Source organism: Poromitra crassiceps (assembly GCF_964638095.1).
Source record: "Poromitra crassiceps genome assembly, chromosome: 15".
Lineage (NCBI taxonomy): Eukaryota > Metazoa > Chordata > Actinopteri > Beryciformes > Melamphaidae > Poromitra > Poromitra crassiceps.
In genome coordinates this window covers 30,392,546-30,409,677 of record NC_139634.1, presented here as the reverse complement: position 1 = coordinate 30,409,677, position 17,132 = coordinate 30,392,546, and the positions used below count along the sequence as shown (strand labels likewise).

At 42.9% G+C, this 17,132-nt stretch overlaps 2 protein-coding genes across 2 annotated transcripts in view; both read left to right on the top strand.

Annotated features, from left to right (window-relative positions):
- Positions 1-2,270, top strand: part of mcf2a (MCF.2 cell line derived transforming sequence a) — a gene marked incomplete at both ends in the record, with an annotated part of 31,269 nt that extends 28,999 nt beyond the window's left edge. The window contains 4 exons of the mRNA XM_083651275.1: positions 694-806; positions 1,048-1,160; positions 2,025-2,128; positions 2,230-2,270. Coding sequence (XP_083507401.1) covers positions 694-806; positions 1,048-1,160; positions 2,025-2,128; positions 2,230-2,270 — 371 coding nt within the window. The remainder of the gene's footprint in view (positions 1-693; positions 807-1,047; positions 1,161-2,024; positions 2,129-2,229) is intronic.
- Positions 2,271-3,441: 1,171 nt separating this feature from the next.
- f9a (coagulation factor IXa) lies at positions 3,442-12,298 on the top strand (the record flags this gene model as incomplete). The annotated part of the gene is made up of 8 exons (XM_083651848.1): positions 3,442-3,562; positions 6,744-6,931; positions 7,014-7,038; positions 7,307-7,420; positions 10,137-10,271; positions 10,533-10,666; positions 10,785-10,911; positions 11,709-12,298. The coding sequence occupies 8 exons, from the start codon at positions 3,442-3,444 to the stop codon at positions 12,296-12,298; spliced, it is 1,434 nt and encodes a 477-aa protein (XP_083507974.1).
- Between the last annotated feature and the right edge of the window lie 4,834 nt (positions 12,299-17,132).

Below are 17,132 nucleotides of genomic sequence, written 5' to 3'. Positions count from 1 at the left end.
TACCTGGTAACTAAATGACTTGTAAATGACAAATTAAGGAAATTGATGCACAGTATCACATTGCTGTTGCTTTTTCTTTTCTTAAACCCAAACTGATGTAGATATTATTTGACTTCTTCCTCCTCAGCAGTGCAGGTGTATTTTGACTTGAAGCAGCACTGGTGCACAGAGGAATTTTGTGGGGAAAGGCCCAGTTACTGAGATTAGCTTTTGATTCTACGTTATTATTAATTTCCCAGTAAGTGACAAGGGTCATCATTGGTAGCGCTTTATAATAAGGGTACATTAATTAAGGGTTAGTTCATGCTTAATAAGTTAATGCTTAAGTTAAGCATTAACTAACCCTTAATTAAGAGTTAACTAAGGTGTCCAGTAATCATTTACTAATGATCTTCATGTTAACTACTAAGGTATTGTGGTTGGGTTGAGGCAGGAAGTCACTGGGGTTAAAGGTTAGAGCAAGCTTACGGTCAAGGCTGCTAATTAAGGGTTAGTTAATGTTTATTAAGCATTACAGTAACTAACCCTTATTTATTGTGCTCTTATTGTAAAGTGTTACCGGATCATTATATTGTCAATATAGTTACCAAGTATCTACATAGTTCTTGCAGGTGGATTGTTCTATCTAAGCAATGCATTTGTCGATACGTGTAACAGCCAAAGTAATACGTGTGTGCGTGCGTGTGCTCCCAGGTTGGCCCGGCGCGCCTCAATCGGTAGACATCTGCGAGGGTCTGGAGGAGTGGCCTGGAGGTCGGGACGCCGCCCACCCATCTGACACTGACGAGGAGGTTTTGATGCAACTGGTGAGACGAGCTTCCACCTCACCACTTCCACTGTACACTATCAGCAGACATTTAGACCAATAGACCATAATCAGTTACTAGATCCTCCCATCTTTTCAAACCTGTCAATCGTGACTTTAAGGCCTACACACTGTAGATCTTTTCACATAGAATATCTATAGTATGGATGGATGGTTGATTCTATTTTGCGTGTCTGGACTTCTGATAGGGTTTGTTCAGTGACAGTTTCATTGTGTGCCAGTCTCCAGGCAGATACAGGGCTTTGGCTGATTGTCATAGGAATGGACCAGACAGCATCACTATCAAATGTGGAGACGTCATCCAGCTGCAGCATGAAGGCTACCAGGGCGTCTGGTGAGTTTTTGGCCGAGTGGTCATGAAAACAGTGCTGTAAGAGGTTCAGTCCCCATAGACCAGGGATGGACAACTTTGATGATAGAGAGGGCCACAAAAAAAAATCCTCGCTACCAGAGGGCCAGATTGTGACCGTGCACTTTCACCTGTAGCCTACTGTAACACCATCACTCCCAATTATAGCTACTAATTTGATGAAAAGGACTGGTAATCAAAGTTTATTATCCCAACATTTATATTTTTCATATTCAAATTTAGTTCCATTCAGATGACACCAGAAACTTTGCTCTAGCTTTACAACAGCCCGCTACAGCATTTTCATGTGGTACATCACCCAAATATGTCATATTAATCAGATTAGTAATGTTGCATGTGCAATGTGCATCCTGGATATAGTTTGTTACAATAGCGTTAGCTCAAATGCTAACGTTAAACAGTATGTGGATGGACAATGCTAACGCCATTAGCACCATGTTCTGGGATGTACAGTAAAATAAAACATATTTGGGTGGTCTAACCTAACCTAACCCCCCCAAAAAAAGGGAGAGAAATTGACCCAGGGGCCGCCAGTTGCCAGTGTGTGGCTTTTAGCAGCTATGTGACCTGTCTTTCAAAGTGTCCTTGAGCAAGACAACTAGACCACCCCTGCTTACCTAAACATCAGCTAAATGCCCAAAATATAAAAGCTATATAAACTGTACACTGCAATCTGCTCTATTCCCTAGTGGATTAGAATTGGACCATATCATCTACCAACCACCAAAGTGTATTTGATGTTTACCTCCCCCTCTCTTTCTCTCTCTCTCCCTCAATCTTAACCCTTTCCCCACCACTCTGCATCCTTCACCACTCTGCATCCTTCAGGTTTGTGAAAAATCAGAGTCGACAACAGGAAGGCCTCATTCCAGCCGCCAACCTGCTGCTGATTCTAGGAGACAGCAGTCGAGGACACTCCAACAGACTAGGAGGTAAAGAAAAGACATTCTGCCATCCAAGATGACAATATCATGTAGAGCACAGTATGTCTTTACTCGAGTTTCTTTTGAAACATCTTTCTGTTTTCTCGTAGACCCAGGGAATCTGAAGGGGAGAAAGCTCAGCTCCCCATAGTGAAGAAAGCACAATGTGAATCTAATCGTAACCTGCGGACTGACAAACAGAGCCACGGACGGAGAAACCCACTGAGCCACTGCTGTCTCATAACTGGCACACTATCAGCCACTCTTCACTCCCTGTTGTCATCAGCTTTCTTCTGCACGCTCCAATCAGTTAAAAAGAATATACCGTACATGGGAGTCTACAGACCTGATTTCACAATCTTCTGGTCCAGTGTTTTTTCTTTTTCTTTCTTTCTTTTTTTTCGGTCTCCTGTCTCCATTGATGGATGCTGTCATTGAAGGTGTTAGCCATTGCACAGACAGACAGAAAAAGGTGGCACCAGCGCAAAGGCAAAGGAACTATTCGCCCTCTTGGACAATCCACCACCTCTCCCTGGATCTGGATGTTTCCGATTGGTGATAAACACCTTGACCTTCTGGACCTCCCTCTGCCACGCAGATGTAGTCAGGATGTGAAGAGGGACAAGTTGCTGCACATCACATGGGCTCCAAACAGAAACATTTTTCAGTCCCTCCTCAATCTGGCTAATAGTTGAGATTGCAAAATCTCTTCGTGTGTGTGATGTGTTTGTGTTTGTCTGACTGTATTTTGAATGGATGTTAACCCAGGACTTGCCTGAAACATTTCTTAAAAAGAGACTTTTGTACATGCAGTACCATTCATTTTTTTTTACATGTACCTCAATGTTTGTTTGTGTAGTTGGTTGACATTTCCATTTAAACTAGTTCATCGTATTTTTATTTTTATTTCATTCCTCAAGGCACCTTTCTTACTCTGTAAGAGTTAAAATGCCAAAATGTGCCATGCCATACTGCCTTTTTATTCCTGCTCTTTTGGAATTGTTCCTCTCTCGTACTGTTTGCTAGGCAATATCAAATACCCTGTTCTTTGCTTCTACCTGACCTCACAAATATTCAACAAGCACTTTAATAAGGTGGAAGGACAACACATAAAAACAAAACAATCATTGTATTGTATATTGAACGGCAGGTTGTTCTTTCCTTGGCGCTATACCTCTCATACTGTGGTCTATTTTCCCTTATTCATGCTGTTATTTCATTGTTTATTCTTGGATTCGTTGTGTGTACATAGTGAGACGTGCCCCCCCCCCCTGCACGCAGGCAGCAGTTGACAAGTCAGGGATGGTAATCTGACACCGGCAATGATCAAGATTGATAGGAACGTATTCCTCGGTGTGGGCTGTGGGGGGCGCATGGCGGCACAGAGCTCCAAACACTGTGTGCTTCTCCTCAGGATATCACTGTCTCTGTTGGGTGCTGACTGTCAGTCAGAGAGATATGCTGCCTGTGCGTGCCCCTCCATCACAGAGGAAGATTGCTTCCTCGTCTCCGTTACAGCACAGCTCATCTCGGGTTCCCCATTAAAAGGGATCATACAGCAAACATGAAATATACCCACTGTGTTGAACGCTCAATTAAATATTGATTGCAGACTTATACGAATTTGCCACATGAAATCAAGGCCCCGGTCGGAGGGCTGTCTTTGATATGCTGCGTTTGATGTGGAAATGAGTCTGGGAAGCAGCGGGGGCCGTTTCACTCTACACATTTCCTGTTGTTTATCTATTTATTTTATTGCTGTCATGTTGTTCCTTCACATTGTGAGTACTGTTTGCTAGGCAATATCAAATACCCTGTTCTTTGCTTCTACCTGACCTCACAAATATTCAACAAGCACTTTAATAAGGTGGAAGGACAACACATAAAAACAAAACAATCATTGTATTGTATATTGAACGGCAGGTTGTTCTTTCCTTGGCGCTATACCTCTCATACTGTGGTCTATTTTCCCTTATTCATTGTGAGGTAACGGGCTGCCGTCTGAAATCGTTTATCTATGCAGCCCCAAATGAAATTATGTCTCCGCACATTTACAGCTGCTATGCTTGACTGCACAACGCCCCAATTTATTATTATTATTATTATTATTATTATTATTATTTTGCTTACAGTATATGACAAGATAAGATGGTTTCTTTCTAACTTCAATCCAAAATGCTGCAGATTTTGCACTGATTTTCCAACATGGAAATACAAAATAAATGCTTGAAATATTGTGTACCCTGACAAGCCTAGTATGCTTGTTGCTGAATGTTTCTTTAGGGACAAAATGCATGGCGACTGAGCAATGAGCAGGTTTGTATTGTCAAACAGTCATAGTTCTTGACTGGCTTCTTTTTGTACTGCTTCAATTAAGAAATAATTAAGTAAATACAAATAAAAATGATTTATTGCAATAATGATGAGATTTGTTTTCATGACAGAGATTATGTTGTACAGTACTTGTATTTTTAATGTATTGTTTTTAACAGTGATATTGCTGCTCCTGAAGAGAAAAGTCTGTACTTATTTATGCACAAACAATGAATATATATATTTTTTTTAATTATATCCGTTTGAAACCAGATCCACTATAGAAGCATACATGTACTTCATTGTGCAGACATTTCTCTGTTCTCAGTTTCTTCTTTGTTTGTTCTGTTCTCGTCCAGCACAATGAGGCTTGGATGTGCAGCCTTTTTGTTTTTGTGTTGTTGATCATTATTACTTGTAAAGCGTTTATTTTCCAGCAGGTGGCAGTGATGTGTTTTGATATTTAGTAATTGATACAGTGCATGCAGGTATGACCTGAATCTGACTTTAACTAATATTACTAACCATTATTTCACATGTAGCCTCATACCCTGTTACAATCTTTACAAATGCATTTTTTTATATTGGAGATTATATTTTAAAATTGCTGTGGGGGGATTTGTGAGGCCTTCAATGATCATATTATATGTCATACATGTCCCTCTGAGACACCAGAGGTCAGAATGCAGCGGCTGCCAGAGATGCACCTCTCAAGCACACGGTTCGTACACAGTCTTGAAAGTTTGGAAAATGCTTGATTTTAACCCTCATGTTTTCAAGGTTAGGAATATGCTTGAATTTTAATATACTCCTTGAAAAGTGATTGATTTTCAACATAATCTGGTCTTTCAAATGAAACTTTGAAAATAATTAAAGACTAAATAAGGGTAGAATAGCTAGATAAAGTCCTCTGTTGAGCCGTTACACTTCCTATGAAAATGGATACGCCACCCTCTATTATAGTTTATTATTATTAGCATTATATATTATTAGTATTATACTGTGGTAATATTTTTCAGACTCCTGATAACCAAGTTTCAGACAAAGCAATGACAGAAAGCTAGCTTTAGAGAACACAAGTAATGTATTACTTGATAATAATGTTTGGGAAGGCTATATGTACATTAACAGCTCGGAACTTGACAGACCATTATACAGACAAATTGCTCCTCATTGCTAATAGCCACATTCTGGGGTTCCGTTTGATAGATTGACCATTAAAATCTGGATCCAGACTATCTGTGAATTCAGAGTCACTGTTATCAATACATTCAAATGGGTTAAAAAGTAAAGATTGACTTTGATTGTCTGACATGAGAAATGTATATGGGGAAAAAAGGGGGAAAGGCTGAAAACTAAAGGTTCTCATATTTATGAGTCCGGATTCATGACCAGTCTTCAACTATTCTCTGGTCGGGGTGGTCGGGTGGATGTCATGGGTGAAGATCTGCCAGCGTTGTGGTTGACTCGACCTTCCTGATTCCCCTGACCCGATCTTGTCTCACACCTCTTCGGTCGTTCGGAAGCAGGGTGGACAATAAGTTGAATAATGATTAATTCTTTATGAATAGTACCTATTTCTTGAATTGGCTGAAATTAAGGGCTTGCATCACTATTCACTTTTGCATCTAAACAGGCCTTGGATTTTATTGTCTCCCATTTTTCATTGGCTAGATGAAAGATTCTTCCCATGCAGTGCCACTCAGTGGTCATAGATTGTAACTGTAAACTCAGGCTCAAATGGAAAGTGCCCATTCTCTGCCTCGTTCCTTAAAAAGAATACTTTTTTTACTCACGTGCGTTACTTGTAACGCGTTCCTACCAAACACTGGCCATAGTGCCACACTCTGCTCTGATGTCAAGCTACAACACACACACACCAAATCCCAAAACCACACATACAAACTCAAGAAAATCCCTGGTGTCTTTGTTCATGTGGATGTTGACACTAACATTTCATTTACACAGTCCGGATTTTTTCTCTCTCTCTGTACAAAACAAGAAAGTGTGTGTGTGTGTGTGTGTGTGTGTGTGTGTGTGTGTAAACAAAGAGCTGTACTTTGGAGTGGTGGTCCAGTGTGTGTGTGTGTGTGTCCATCATGACTTCAGAGCAGAGTGGAATGGCTCCAGTTTTTGTCTCTCTCCTGTGGTGTGCGCTGCTGGGCTCTGGAGGTATTTGACTTTTTCATACAAAAAGTGTAGCTCTGGATTCAAGTTGTATATTGTTTGTATCAACTCTGACACATAGAAAGTTATTTCAGCACAGACTCACTGATTGTATCCCCCCCCCCCCTCCTTTGGCTTCCTGTAGCCGCCGCTCCAGCCTCAGAACAAGTGTTTGTGTCGGGCCAGGCGGCAGACAGCGTCCTGCGGCGACAGAAACGCCACAACACGGGCTTCTTTGAGGAGTTTTTGAAAGGAGACTTGGAGAGAGAGTGTCTCGAGGAAAGATGTGACCTGGAAGAGGCCAGGGAGGTCTTTGAGAATGATGAGAAAACAGTGCGTGTATTTATTTTGTTATCACTGTTCGCATTATCGTGATCTTTGTTGCTTGCATTCATCAGAGGTTTTGCTGTTTCAGATGGAGTTCTGGGTGGGATATGTAGGTAAGGCCACATTTAATAATTGACCAGTAAGACAAACAGAAAAGAGGAGAAATTACTCAGAGGTGGCGACTGTGTGTCAATCTACTGTGCACATTTTTGCCATGATTTTCTCTCAGACCTCTTAACCTCCTATAACAGTATGAAAGTGTGACAGCATCGTGTTGTTTGTTGTGTGGAACACATTGTAAACTTTAAGAAAAGTGATACAAAGTTATTATATGGGGGTGTGCTAAGATGATGATGTGTTTGTGTGTCTGGATCCCCTCAGATGGAGACCAGTGTGAGTCAAGTCCATGTCAGAAGCAGGGGGTGTGTAAAGACCACCGTAGCTCCTACACTTGCGAGTGTCTCTCCGGCTTCACTGGCAGGAACTGTGAGATCGGTGAGTAAAAGTGGGATCAATGTAAATGTGATCAATTTTTCTTTTTTTGTGCGAATCTATTTTTTTTATGACCCAGATCTGCTTAGAAGATTAGATCTGATTAGATCTCAGTCTCACAGGATTAAATGTCAGATGCTTTTTTTTCCCCTCCTTTGTAAATTGAATCAGTGGCACAAGTTTGGTCTTCGCTTCCCAAATTAGATTGTTTGCCTTTTTGGATATTCCAAATAGAGCAGTGGAAGTGCCCTGCCTCATAACACCTCTGTGGACTGTATAGTCTCATAACACCTCTGTGGACTGTATAGTCTCATAACACCTCTGTGGACTGTATAGTCTCATAACACCTCTGTGGACTGTATAGCCTCATAACACCTCTGTGGACTGTATAGCCTCATAACACCTCTGTGGACTGTATAGTCTCATAACACCTCTGTGGACTGTATAGTCTCATAACACCTCTGTGGACTGTATAGCCTCATAACACCTCTGTGGACTGTATAGCCTCATAGCCTCATAACACCTCTGTGGACTGTATAGTCTCATAACACCTCTGTGGACTGTATAGTCTCATAACACCTCTGTGGACTGTATAGCCTCATAACACCTCTGTGGACTGTATAGCCTCATAACACCTCTGTGGACTGTATAGTCTCATAACACCTCTGTGGACTGTATAGCCTCATAACACCTCTGTGGACTGTATAGCCTCATAACACCTCTGTGGACTGTATAGTCTCATAACACCTCTGTGGACTGTATAGCCTCATAACACCTCTGTGGACTGTATAGTCTCATAACACCTCTGTGGACTGTATAGTCTCATAACACCTCTGTGGACTGTATAGCCTCATAACACCTCTGTGGACTGTATAGTCTCATAACACCTCTGTGGACTGTATAGCCTCATAACACCTCTGTGGACTGTATAGTCTCATAACACCTCTGTGGACTGTATAGCCTCATAACACCTCTGTGGACTGTATAGTCTCATAACACCTCTGTGGACTGTATAGTCTCATAACACCTCTGTGGACGGTATAGTCTCATAACACCTCTGTGGACTGTATAGCCTCATAACACCTCTGTGGACTGTATAGTCTCATAACACCTCTGTGGACTGTATAGTCTCATAACACCTCTGTGGACTGTATAGTCTCATAACACCTCTGTGGACTGTATAGCCTCATAACACCTCTGTGGACTGTATAGCCTCATAACACCTCTGTGGACTGTATAGTCTCATAACACCTCTGTGGACGGTATAGTCTCATAACACCTCTGTGGACTGTATAGTCTCATAACACCTCTGTGGACTGTATAGTCTCATAACACCTCTGTGGACTGTATAGCCTCATAACACCTCTGTGGACTGTATAGTCTCATAACACCTCTGTGGACTGTATAGCCTCATAACACCTCTGTGGACTGTATAGTCTCATAACACCTCTGTGGACTGTATAGTCTCATAACACCTCTGTGGACTGTATAGCCTCATAACACCTCTGTGGACTGTATAGTCTCATAACACCTCTGTGGACTGTATAGCCTCATAACACCTCTGTGGACTGTATAGTCTCATAACACCTCTGTGGACTGTATAGTCTCATAACACCTCTGTGGACTGTATAGCCTCATAACACCTCTGTGGACTGTATAGTCTCATAACACCTCTGTGGACTGTATAGCCTCATAACACCTCTGTGGACTGTATAGTCTCATAACACCTCTGTGGACTGTATAGTCTCATAACACCTCTGTGGACTGTATAGTCTCATAACACCTCTGTGGACTGTATAGCCTCATAACACCTCTGTGGACTGTATAGCCTCATAACACCTCTGTGGACTGTATAGTCTCATAACACCTCTGTGGACTGTATAGTCTCATAACACCTCTGTGGACTGTATAGTCTCATAACACCTCTGTGGACTGTATAGCCTCATAACACCTCTGTGGACTGTATAGTCTCATAACACCTCTGTGGACTGTATAGCCTCATAACACCTCTGTGGACTGTATAGTCTCATAACACGAGGTGCACAACAATGTGACTTGGTAAATGGTGTTGACACATTACAAGACAGTTACACATTACAGCTTTGACACAGTTGGAGGATGAAACATATCAGGACTTCACAGGGCGATGTCATTGTTAATAACTAGAAATCGTTCTAAAACTAGAAACTAGAATTCCTAGGCTCACCCGCTGCACAGGCTCGCCTGCCCTGCAGCTCGGCTGCTGCATGGCCTCGCCTGCCTTAATGGCATGCGCAGTGCACAATTGTTCAACTTCGCATCACTGATGACATCACTCACTGATGACTTCACAACTGCTCGAGTGACCGTCACTGATCACATCATGGAGTGCTTGAGTGACATCACTCAGCGCACAATTGCTCAACTTCGCATCACGTCAGTGAGTGATCAGTAGTGAGAGAAAAGTAGAGTCGGCACATTGACTGATGATGTCATAGACACTGACATCATCATGACATCACAATTGCTCGAGTGACCATCACTGATGACCTTATCGAGTGCTCGAGTGAATCACTGATGATGTATATCATAGACATTGTGACATCATCAGTGACATCATTACTGAGCAAATCTCACAATGTGGGACAAAGATTGCAGACAGAAAGACAGAGCCCACTTACTAAATGTTGTTGATAGGAGGATGTGGGTTGAAATAGTTGATGTGGTTTCCTCTCCTCAGTAACGGCTAGAAGGTGTGATTTGAACAACGGAGACTGCATGCACTTCTGTGAGTCGATGGGGACCTTTGGGGCAAAATGCTCCTGTGCTGAGGGATACATGCTGACAGATGATGGGATCAACTGCCAACCAGACGGTATAACATTTTCTTTATGGGTTCTCTGCTAAATATGACGACGATACTCTCGATATTCTCTAAGGATCAAATGTTACTCTGCTACTCTCGCATTACCAGCTGAATTCCCCTGCGGTAGAAATGCCTTGACAGTGATAAGTGCGGTGTCAACAAGGTCTCTACACGGCAATGAGACCGCAAGCCTCCAGAACATCACCTCAGTGACCAACATCAGTACCACTACCTCCCCTCTCTCGAATTCACCCAGTGTGCCCTTTCCAGCCACAAATTACTCCATAGTTAACCTGTCCCAAAGCAGGCCACGCCGGTGGGCAGGCCGCAGAGAGGAGACACCTGAAGCTGACAAACGCATCGTTGGTGGAAACGTGGTAGTTCCAGGAGAGATCCCATGGCAGGTATAGTGGATATATATTTAAGACAATACGGGCAAGTGCAAGATAAGGGGGGCTAGAAGTTATGCTACATTCATTCCTTGTAGATGTTGACAGCTCCACTCATCCTCCCCTGACCCAGGTGGCCTTTGTAGCGCGCCCTAGTGGTCAGTTGTTCTGTGGAGGCTCCATTCTCAGTGAGCTGTGGGTCATCACTGCTGCCCACTGCCTGGCAGAGGAGGCACAGGGCTCCTTCTTCATCAGAGTGGGTAAGACTCACAATGACCAATTTTACCGTTGCTGTAACTCACTAATCGCGGTGTTAAGTAGCTCCTTTTAAGGCCGGGATGTCCAAACTTTTTTGAATGGGAGCCAGATTAGACCATGTGAAAATACCAGGGGCCAGCTGCTTCTCGCATCATATGAGTTAAAAAATAAATAAATAAATAAATAAATCACATACAATACAGTTGTACTCTAAGGATTTTGTTTACCATGTGAAATCATTAGTTGTGCCTGCGTTGTTCCTACTGGTGCTTGTCTACAAACTTCATGATAGTGCTGTCATCATTAGGGGAACGGACAAAACGCAAAGTGAACTTGCTTGATTAACCAATACTGTGCGAAGGGCCATAAACAGTATATTTTGAGAGACAAGCCGTAGGGAGCTAAAAATTGCCCCCCCGGGGCCGGACTTTGGACATGCCTATTTTAAGGTTACGTCAGTATATTTTTAATTCTATGTCATGTAGGCCTTTTACACCGCCACCTAACCCCTACCTAAGCCAGTGCAGTGCTTCTGGCTTAGGTAGGGGTTAAGTATCTCCTTCAAGGATACTTCGGCAGGTATGGCTACACCACGGGATCAAACCTGGGCTCTCCAGTTTGGTGACAACCTCAATAACTGTCATTCTGACTTAACAGACATTTACTGACACACAAATGAAAGGTGTAAAATCTCGTGTGGTTGTGGCAGCCGGGTTCTGCAAAACAACGCCTCAGCTTTTTTATTGTCGTGTAAATCTATACAGCGGATCAATATCTGTGTGCTGTCCTTGGTCCCTAGGGGAGCATGACATCTATGCCAACGAGGGCACCGAGCAGGACCACGAGGTGCTGGAGAAGCACATCCACCCGCGCTACGACGCCAGCGTGAGCATGTACAACCACGACATCGCCCTGCTGCGCCTCCAGAGCCCCATCAACTTCTCCTCGACCGCCCGACCCATTTGCCTGGGGACCAAGGCCTTCACCGAGGCCCTGGTGAAGGAGGCCTCTCCCGCTACGGTCAGCGGCTGGGGCCGAACACGTTTCCTGGGGGCCCAGGCTCACACCCTGCAGAAGGTGGACGTTCCCTTCACAGATCGGACTGAGTGCAAGGAGAGCAGCAGCACCAGGATCACGCGCTACATGTTTTGCGCCGGGTACGACGACGAGGCCAAAGACGCCTGTCAGGGGGACAGTGGAGGGCCTCACGCCAACCGCTATCACGACACGTGGTTCCTGACGGGCATCGTGAGCTGGGGGGAAGAGTGTGCCAAGGAAGGCAAGTACGGTGTGTACACCCGCGTGTCCCACTACAACCGCTGGATACGCCACATTATGGGGGTGACTGACCACAGGCTGGCAGCCGATGTGGAAGAACCTGACCCTTGAATTAAAGACGTTACATACACTTTAAACACGTTGGAAATAGAGACGTGTTGCATTTCAAATAAAATCTCTTGTCTTGTGTGATGCTCTTTGACAGTTGCCGAGGATATGATTCCAACAGTTGTAGCAGACTTTGGATTTTTGTTGTAAAAAATAATCTGTATTTTTCAGTATCTTTCAACTCGTTTATGTATAACCAAGTCATGTGAACAGAAATCTGTGAAATTGGCGCAGTAAACAAGCTTGCTTTTACCACTGATGGTATCAGATTATTCCATCGTGACATTATTATATAGCAGATATATAATTTACCTTCTGCTTGATCCAAGTCTTCTCGCTCAAGTCTCAGAAGTCAGCTGTGGTGGGGCCACGGGGCGGAAAGCTGGTACTGGGAGCTGCCATGTTTGTTTTGGGTAACATAGCGTCACTGAATGATTTTGTAAGTTATGGCTGAATATTTATCTGATTTTGAGAATATGGACGAGGCATTTGAATTCAATGGCCGCCCGTATTTATTTGAGCTGGACTAACGTTATACACAGGGCTTGAAATTAACTTTTTTCATCACCAGCCAATATGGCTACCTGATTTTAAAGTTACCAGCCAAGTCATAGAGGCAGAAGACTCCTGCACACCGACTTCACTTGGCAAGACTTTTATGAAACATTATACGATGTTTCGGTCAAGCGACCTTCATCTGGCATGACCACTGCATTATGACCACATGGACCACTGACAGACCACTCACTAAAAGGTCTGGACCATTAGGGACGATGGTCAGTGGACACTGGACAGACCACTGATTTATGACCACAAGGACCACTAAACAGACCACACATTGACTGTTCTGGACCATTAGCTTTAGCGCCCCTAGTGGTAGAAACCAGTGGTCTGTGTTAAGGCGACCATGGTCTGTGGACAGACCACTGCATTATGACCAAAGGGACCGACAGACCACTCACCAACTGTTCCAGACCATTAGGGACCATGGTCTGTGGACAGACCACTGCATTATGACCAAAGGGACCGACAGACCACTCACCAACTGTTCCAGACCATTAGGGACCATGGTCTGTGGACAGACCACTGAATTATGACCACAGGGACCACTGACACAGACCACACTAACTGGTCTGAACCATTAGCTTTAAAATGGCTACAGCTGCTGCTGCCCTGGATCATGGATGCCCTGGATCTCCTTCAAGGACCCCTGGGGGTCCCCAGACTCCACTTTATGAACCACTGGGATAAAGCATGTTGCACTGTAATTCATTTCATTAGACCTCTGTGTATATGCCCTACACCTGAAAAGGTGTAGGGTATATACTCATAAGCATTTTTTCATGTATTATGAATGATCACAGACACAAACAGGCTCACGCGACCCCGGAAGCGGGGGAAACTGCCCATTCAAAACAAAACAATCAACCCTCAGACAGGCAGGCTGACACCCTTCATCTCAGCTACAAGGTGAGTCGATGACACTTAAAAAATAGCCTACATGTGAAGTTCACCGACGTAGCGTTAGTTGCTAATCTGTTAATTATTTTATTTTCGCCACAGTCACAACACATATTGAGTTAATGGGGCAATTTTGTGCAGTGGTAGCCTATTTAGTCGGCTGGCTCAGCCTGGCAACGGGGACTATTTCTTGTCTCGGACTAACACACTCGGCAAAAACGTTGTTATTTTGTGAGAAAATGGCCCCAAATATGAACACATTTTGTTTATAGCGTGTATTTTGTTGGTAACTGTTGTATAATCGCAATATTACACTCGAGGGTGTACTTTACCGTGGTTATTGGCACTTAAGTCAGTGACCGTATGGACCTCAGCTAAAAGCCTCGTCCTGCCGCGTCACCGTCGTGCCAATAGACCCTTCTCACGGGGGCCATTTTGTGTCGAAAAGGCAGGGTAAACACAGGTGCAAGCAAAACACTAATGAGGATTTCCACCTTCCATGATTGGAATTTGGAAACCCTCATTAGTGTTTTGCTTGCACCTGTGTTTATTCTGTCTTTTCGACACAAAATGGCCCCCGTGAAAAGGGTCTATAACCACGTACACCCTCTTGTGTAATATTGCTTAAATATTAAATACTCACTCATGAAAATGTAAAATTTGATAGTGCTGCTCCCACAGAGTCACGCAACACAGAACTTGAAGTATTTAAATCCACAAGTGAAAAGATTCCCCAGAACATAATTCAAAACAAGGTCATCCTGGCCTGCTGACTTAGCAAAAACTATAACATCAGCCAAGAAGCAAATGGTGAGGGGCTTGTGTTTCCCCGCAGGGGGGTGGGGGGGGGGGGGGGTGCGTATAGCCCTACTTCATGAGCATGTCTGTGTCTCTGTGATGTCTGGGGTGCTGCCTGGCACTGTGCTTTATCTGTAAAAGTTTTAAAATTGAATGGTTTTTCTTAACCAACATAGGACAGGTCGAAACCTGTTATTTGCCCGGGCAAAAATTGCACAAATGCATGCATTCAACTTTGCAATGACTGTGGGCCAAAATAGTGAATGATGATGATATTGTCCTGCCTCATATTATTAATATCAATGTCAATCAGAAAGACAGAAAGAACAATTTATATATTAATAGGAGATTACGTTTCATAAACCACCTTAAGCTTAAGGCGATTCTTTGGGGAGTTGGGGAGTTTTACATCTTTACAGACCACTCCCAAAAACTCAGCAGCCCAGCTACAGGGTTCTGGTTTAGGCTACTGCAATTCTGAGTACACTTCATACTATTTCTACTTGAGTCTTTGACTCACTTCTTGACAAGAAAGAAATAATCTCCCAGACCACTTACGACAATATTGTTGCAAAAACTCCAATGTTCTTATTCAACTAGACAGGGAAATTATCTACACGTCCCCCGTTGTCACACCACCAGAGGGCAGTATTCCATTAAATACAGGTGTTTCATTATGGAATGCCCATTTATACCTCATAGCAACCAACCTATCTAAAAAATTAATAAATAACAACTTGAATGCTCACCTAGGTAACTATGCTATGCGTCTGCATTACTCCTTTGTGTCTGTTTTAATATTTCTCTTTTTGCTACTTTTGGTTATCTTATTGTTTTGTTTGTGTATTTATTTTTTGTGGTTTTATTTTGAGAGTGACAGGCGCAAGCCTTTATGGGGCCCTAAGCAGAATTAGATTTTGGGGCCCCCACCGCCTCACCAAGACTATTGACTATAGATAGACCTTATTCGCTAACCCTGGACAGCGCCATATTGTTGACATACCGTCCTGCACGCACACATCGCTGCAGCTGACGACTAGTAACAGCCTTATTGTCATTTCTGTTCCATTACAAAATAGTGATAGTGATGACAGCAATAAAAACCCCAGAGTTGTTGTTTGTATGCTGCCGTTAATGCCTGTAATAATAAACAAAAGAAAAAACGAGGTGAACAGACTTGGCTGTGAGGAGCTGCCAGAAAGTTTCACCTGTCTCAACTAACTATCCACACCTCTCCTGTGCTGCTGACGTATCCTCAGTCTCGCTCCCTTCACGTCTGTGGACGGTAGAGATAGAAACAAACCACGGGGACTTTATTGCTGTCATTACTACAGCCATGTATAATGCAGGTCACCATCCAAACACAACAGGAACGATACAGGTAACGCTAACGGCGGCTAGCTTCCTATAAACGCTGCTCTTACATAGGCTGTCACTTGAGAGCTGCAGCGCTATGTCAAGAACATGGCGGCGGTGGGCGTGCCCGTACGTGAGTTACGTCAATCGAATAAGGTCTATTGTACTACTGTAAATCTAACACACCCGTTATTAATTTTATTACCGTAGTTGTTTTGCCATATCGCCCATCTTTATCTTTCTGTTTTCTTCTTCTTTCTTTTCTCTGCTCCAGAAGGGTGTCTTTTTTGTGACATGACTTTTTTGCTGCATCAAGGCAGAGCAGAGAGCAGAGAGCACTGTAACCTAATGTTCATTTGACTGACGGTGCTTGCAACACACTTTGCATTGCATGGATGTGACACAAAGTCTGACAGCGGCAGAGGGAATTGATTCAAGCAGTAGTATTATCTTGCCAGCCCATACAACACAACATTGCATTTGTATATATCGGGCCCTTAAGCAACCGCTTATAGTTCACTTATGGCTAGGGCTGGGTATCGCCACTGACTTCCCGATACGATACGATTCCGATACACAAGGTCCCAAGTCGATACGATTTCCGATACGATACGATACAATTCGATATCGATATTTTAGTTACAATACCAGTTTTGCTTTGATAATGGAAGAGATTCTCAAATAACTAATGCTGTAAATTGTACAAGGAACCCTCTAACCTGGTGCAGTATTAAAAAATATTATATTTACATTAAGAATTGACCATAAAGCAATCAGTTATCATGTAATTCTTTTTTATTTAAACATGACCAACATAGTCATTCAACATCTTATCTTTCTTTTCTGTCTCTTTCTTTACAGTCTTCTGTGAGAAGCCAAACAAATTTAGATTTCCACTATACAACAGAATCATTGAACAGCAGCATGTTGTAAACAGTGTTTCATAAAGTATAAATGCTTTGTAAATAAAATAAAATAAAATAAAATAAAATACAGCTCATGAACATTTCCAGTTCACAAACATTATAGTGCAAACAGATTTGAGGTCTGTACATCTGGCTCATGGTGCATGCACAATGCACATGTAGCCTACAGTATTGTACAGTAAAACTATGTTTTAACTACCACACACAGCCTATAATATTATAGCCTATGTTTATAAAAAAAATAAAAAAAAAGTAAAATATCGATACTGGGATTTATGTATCAATACTTGTTCCTT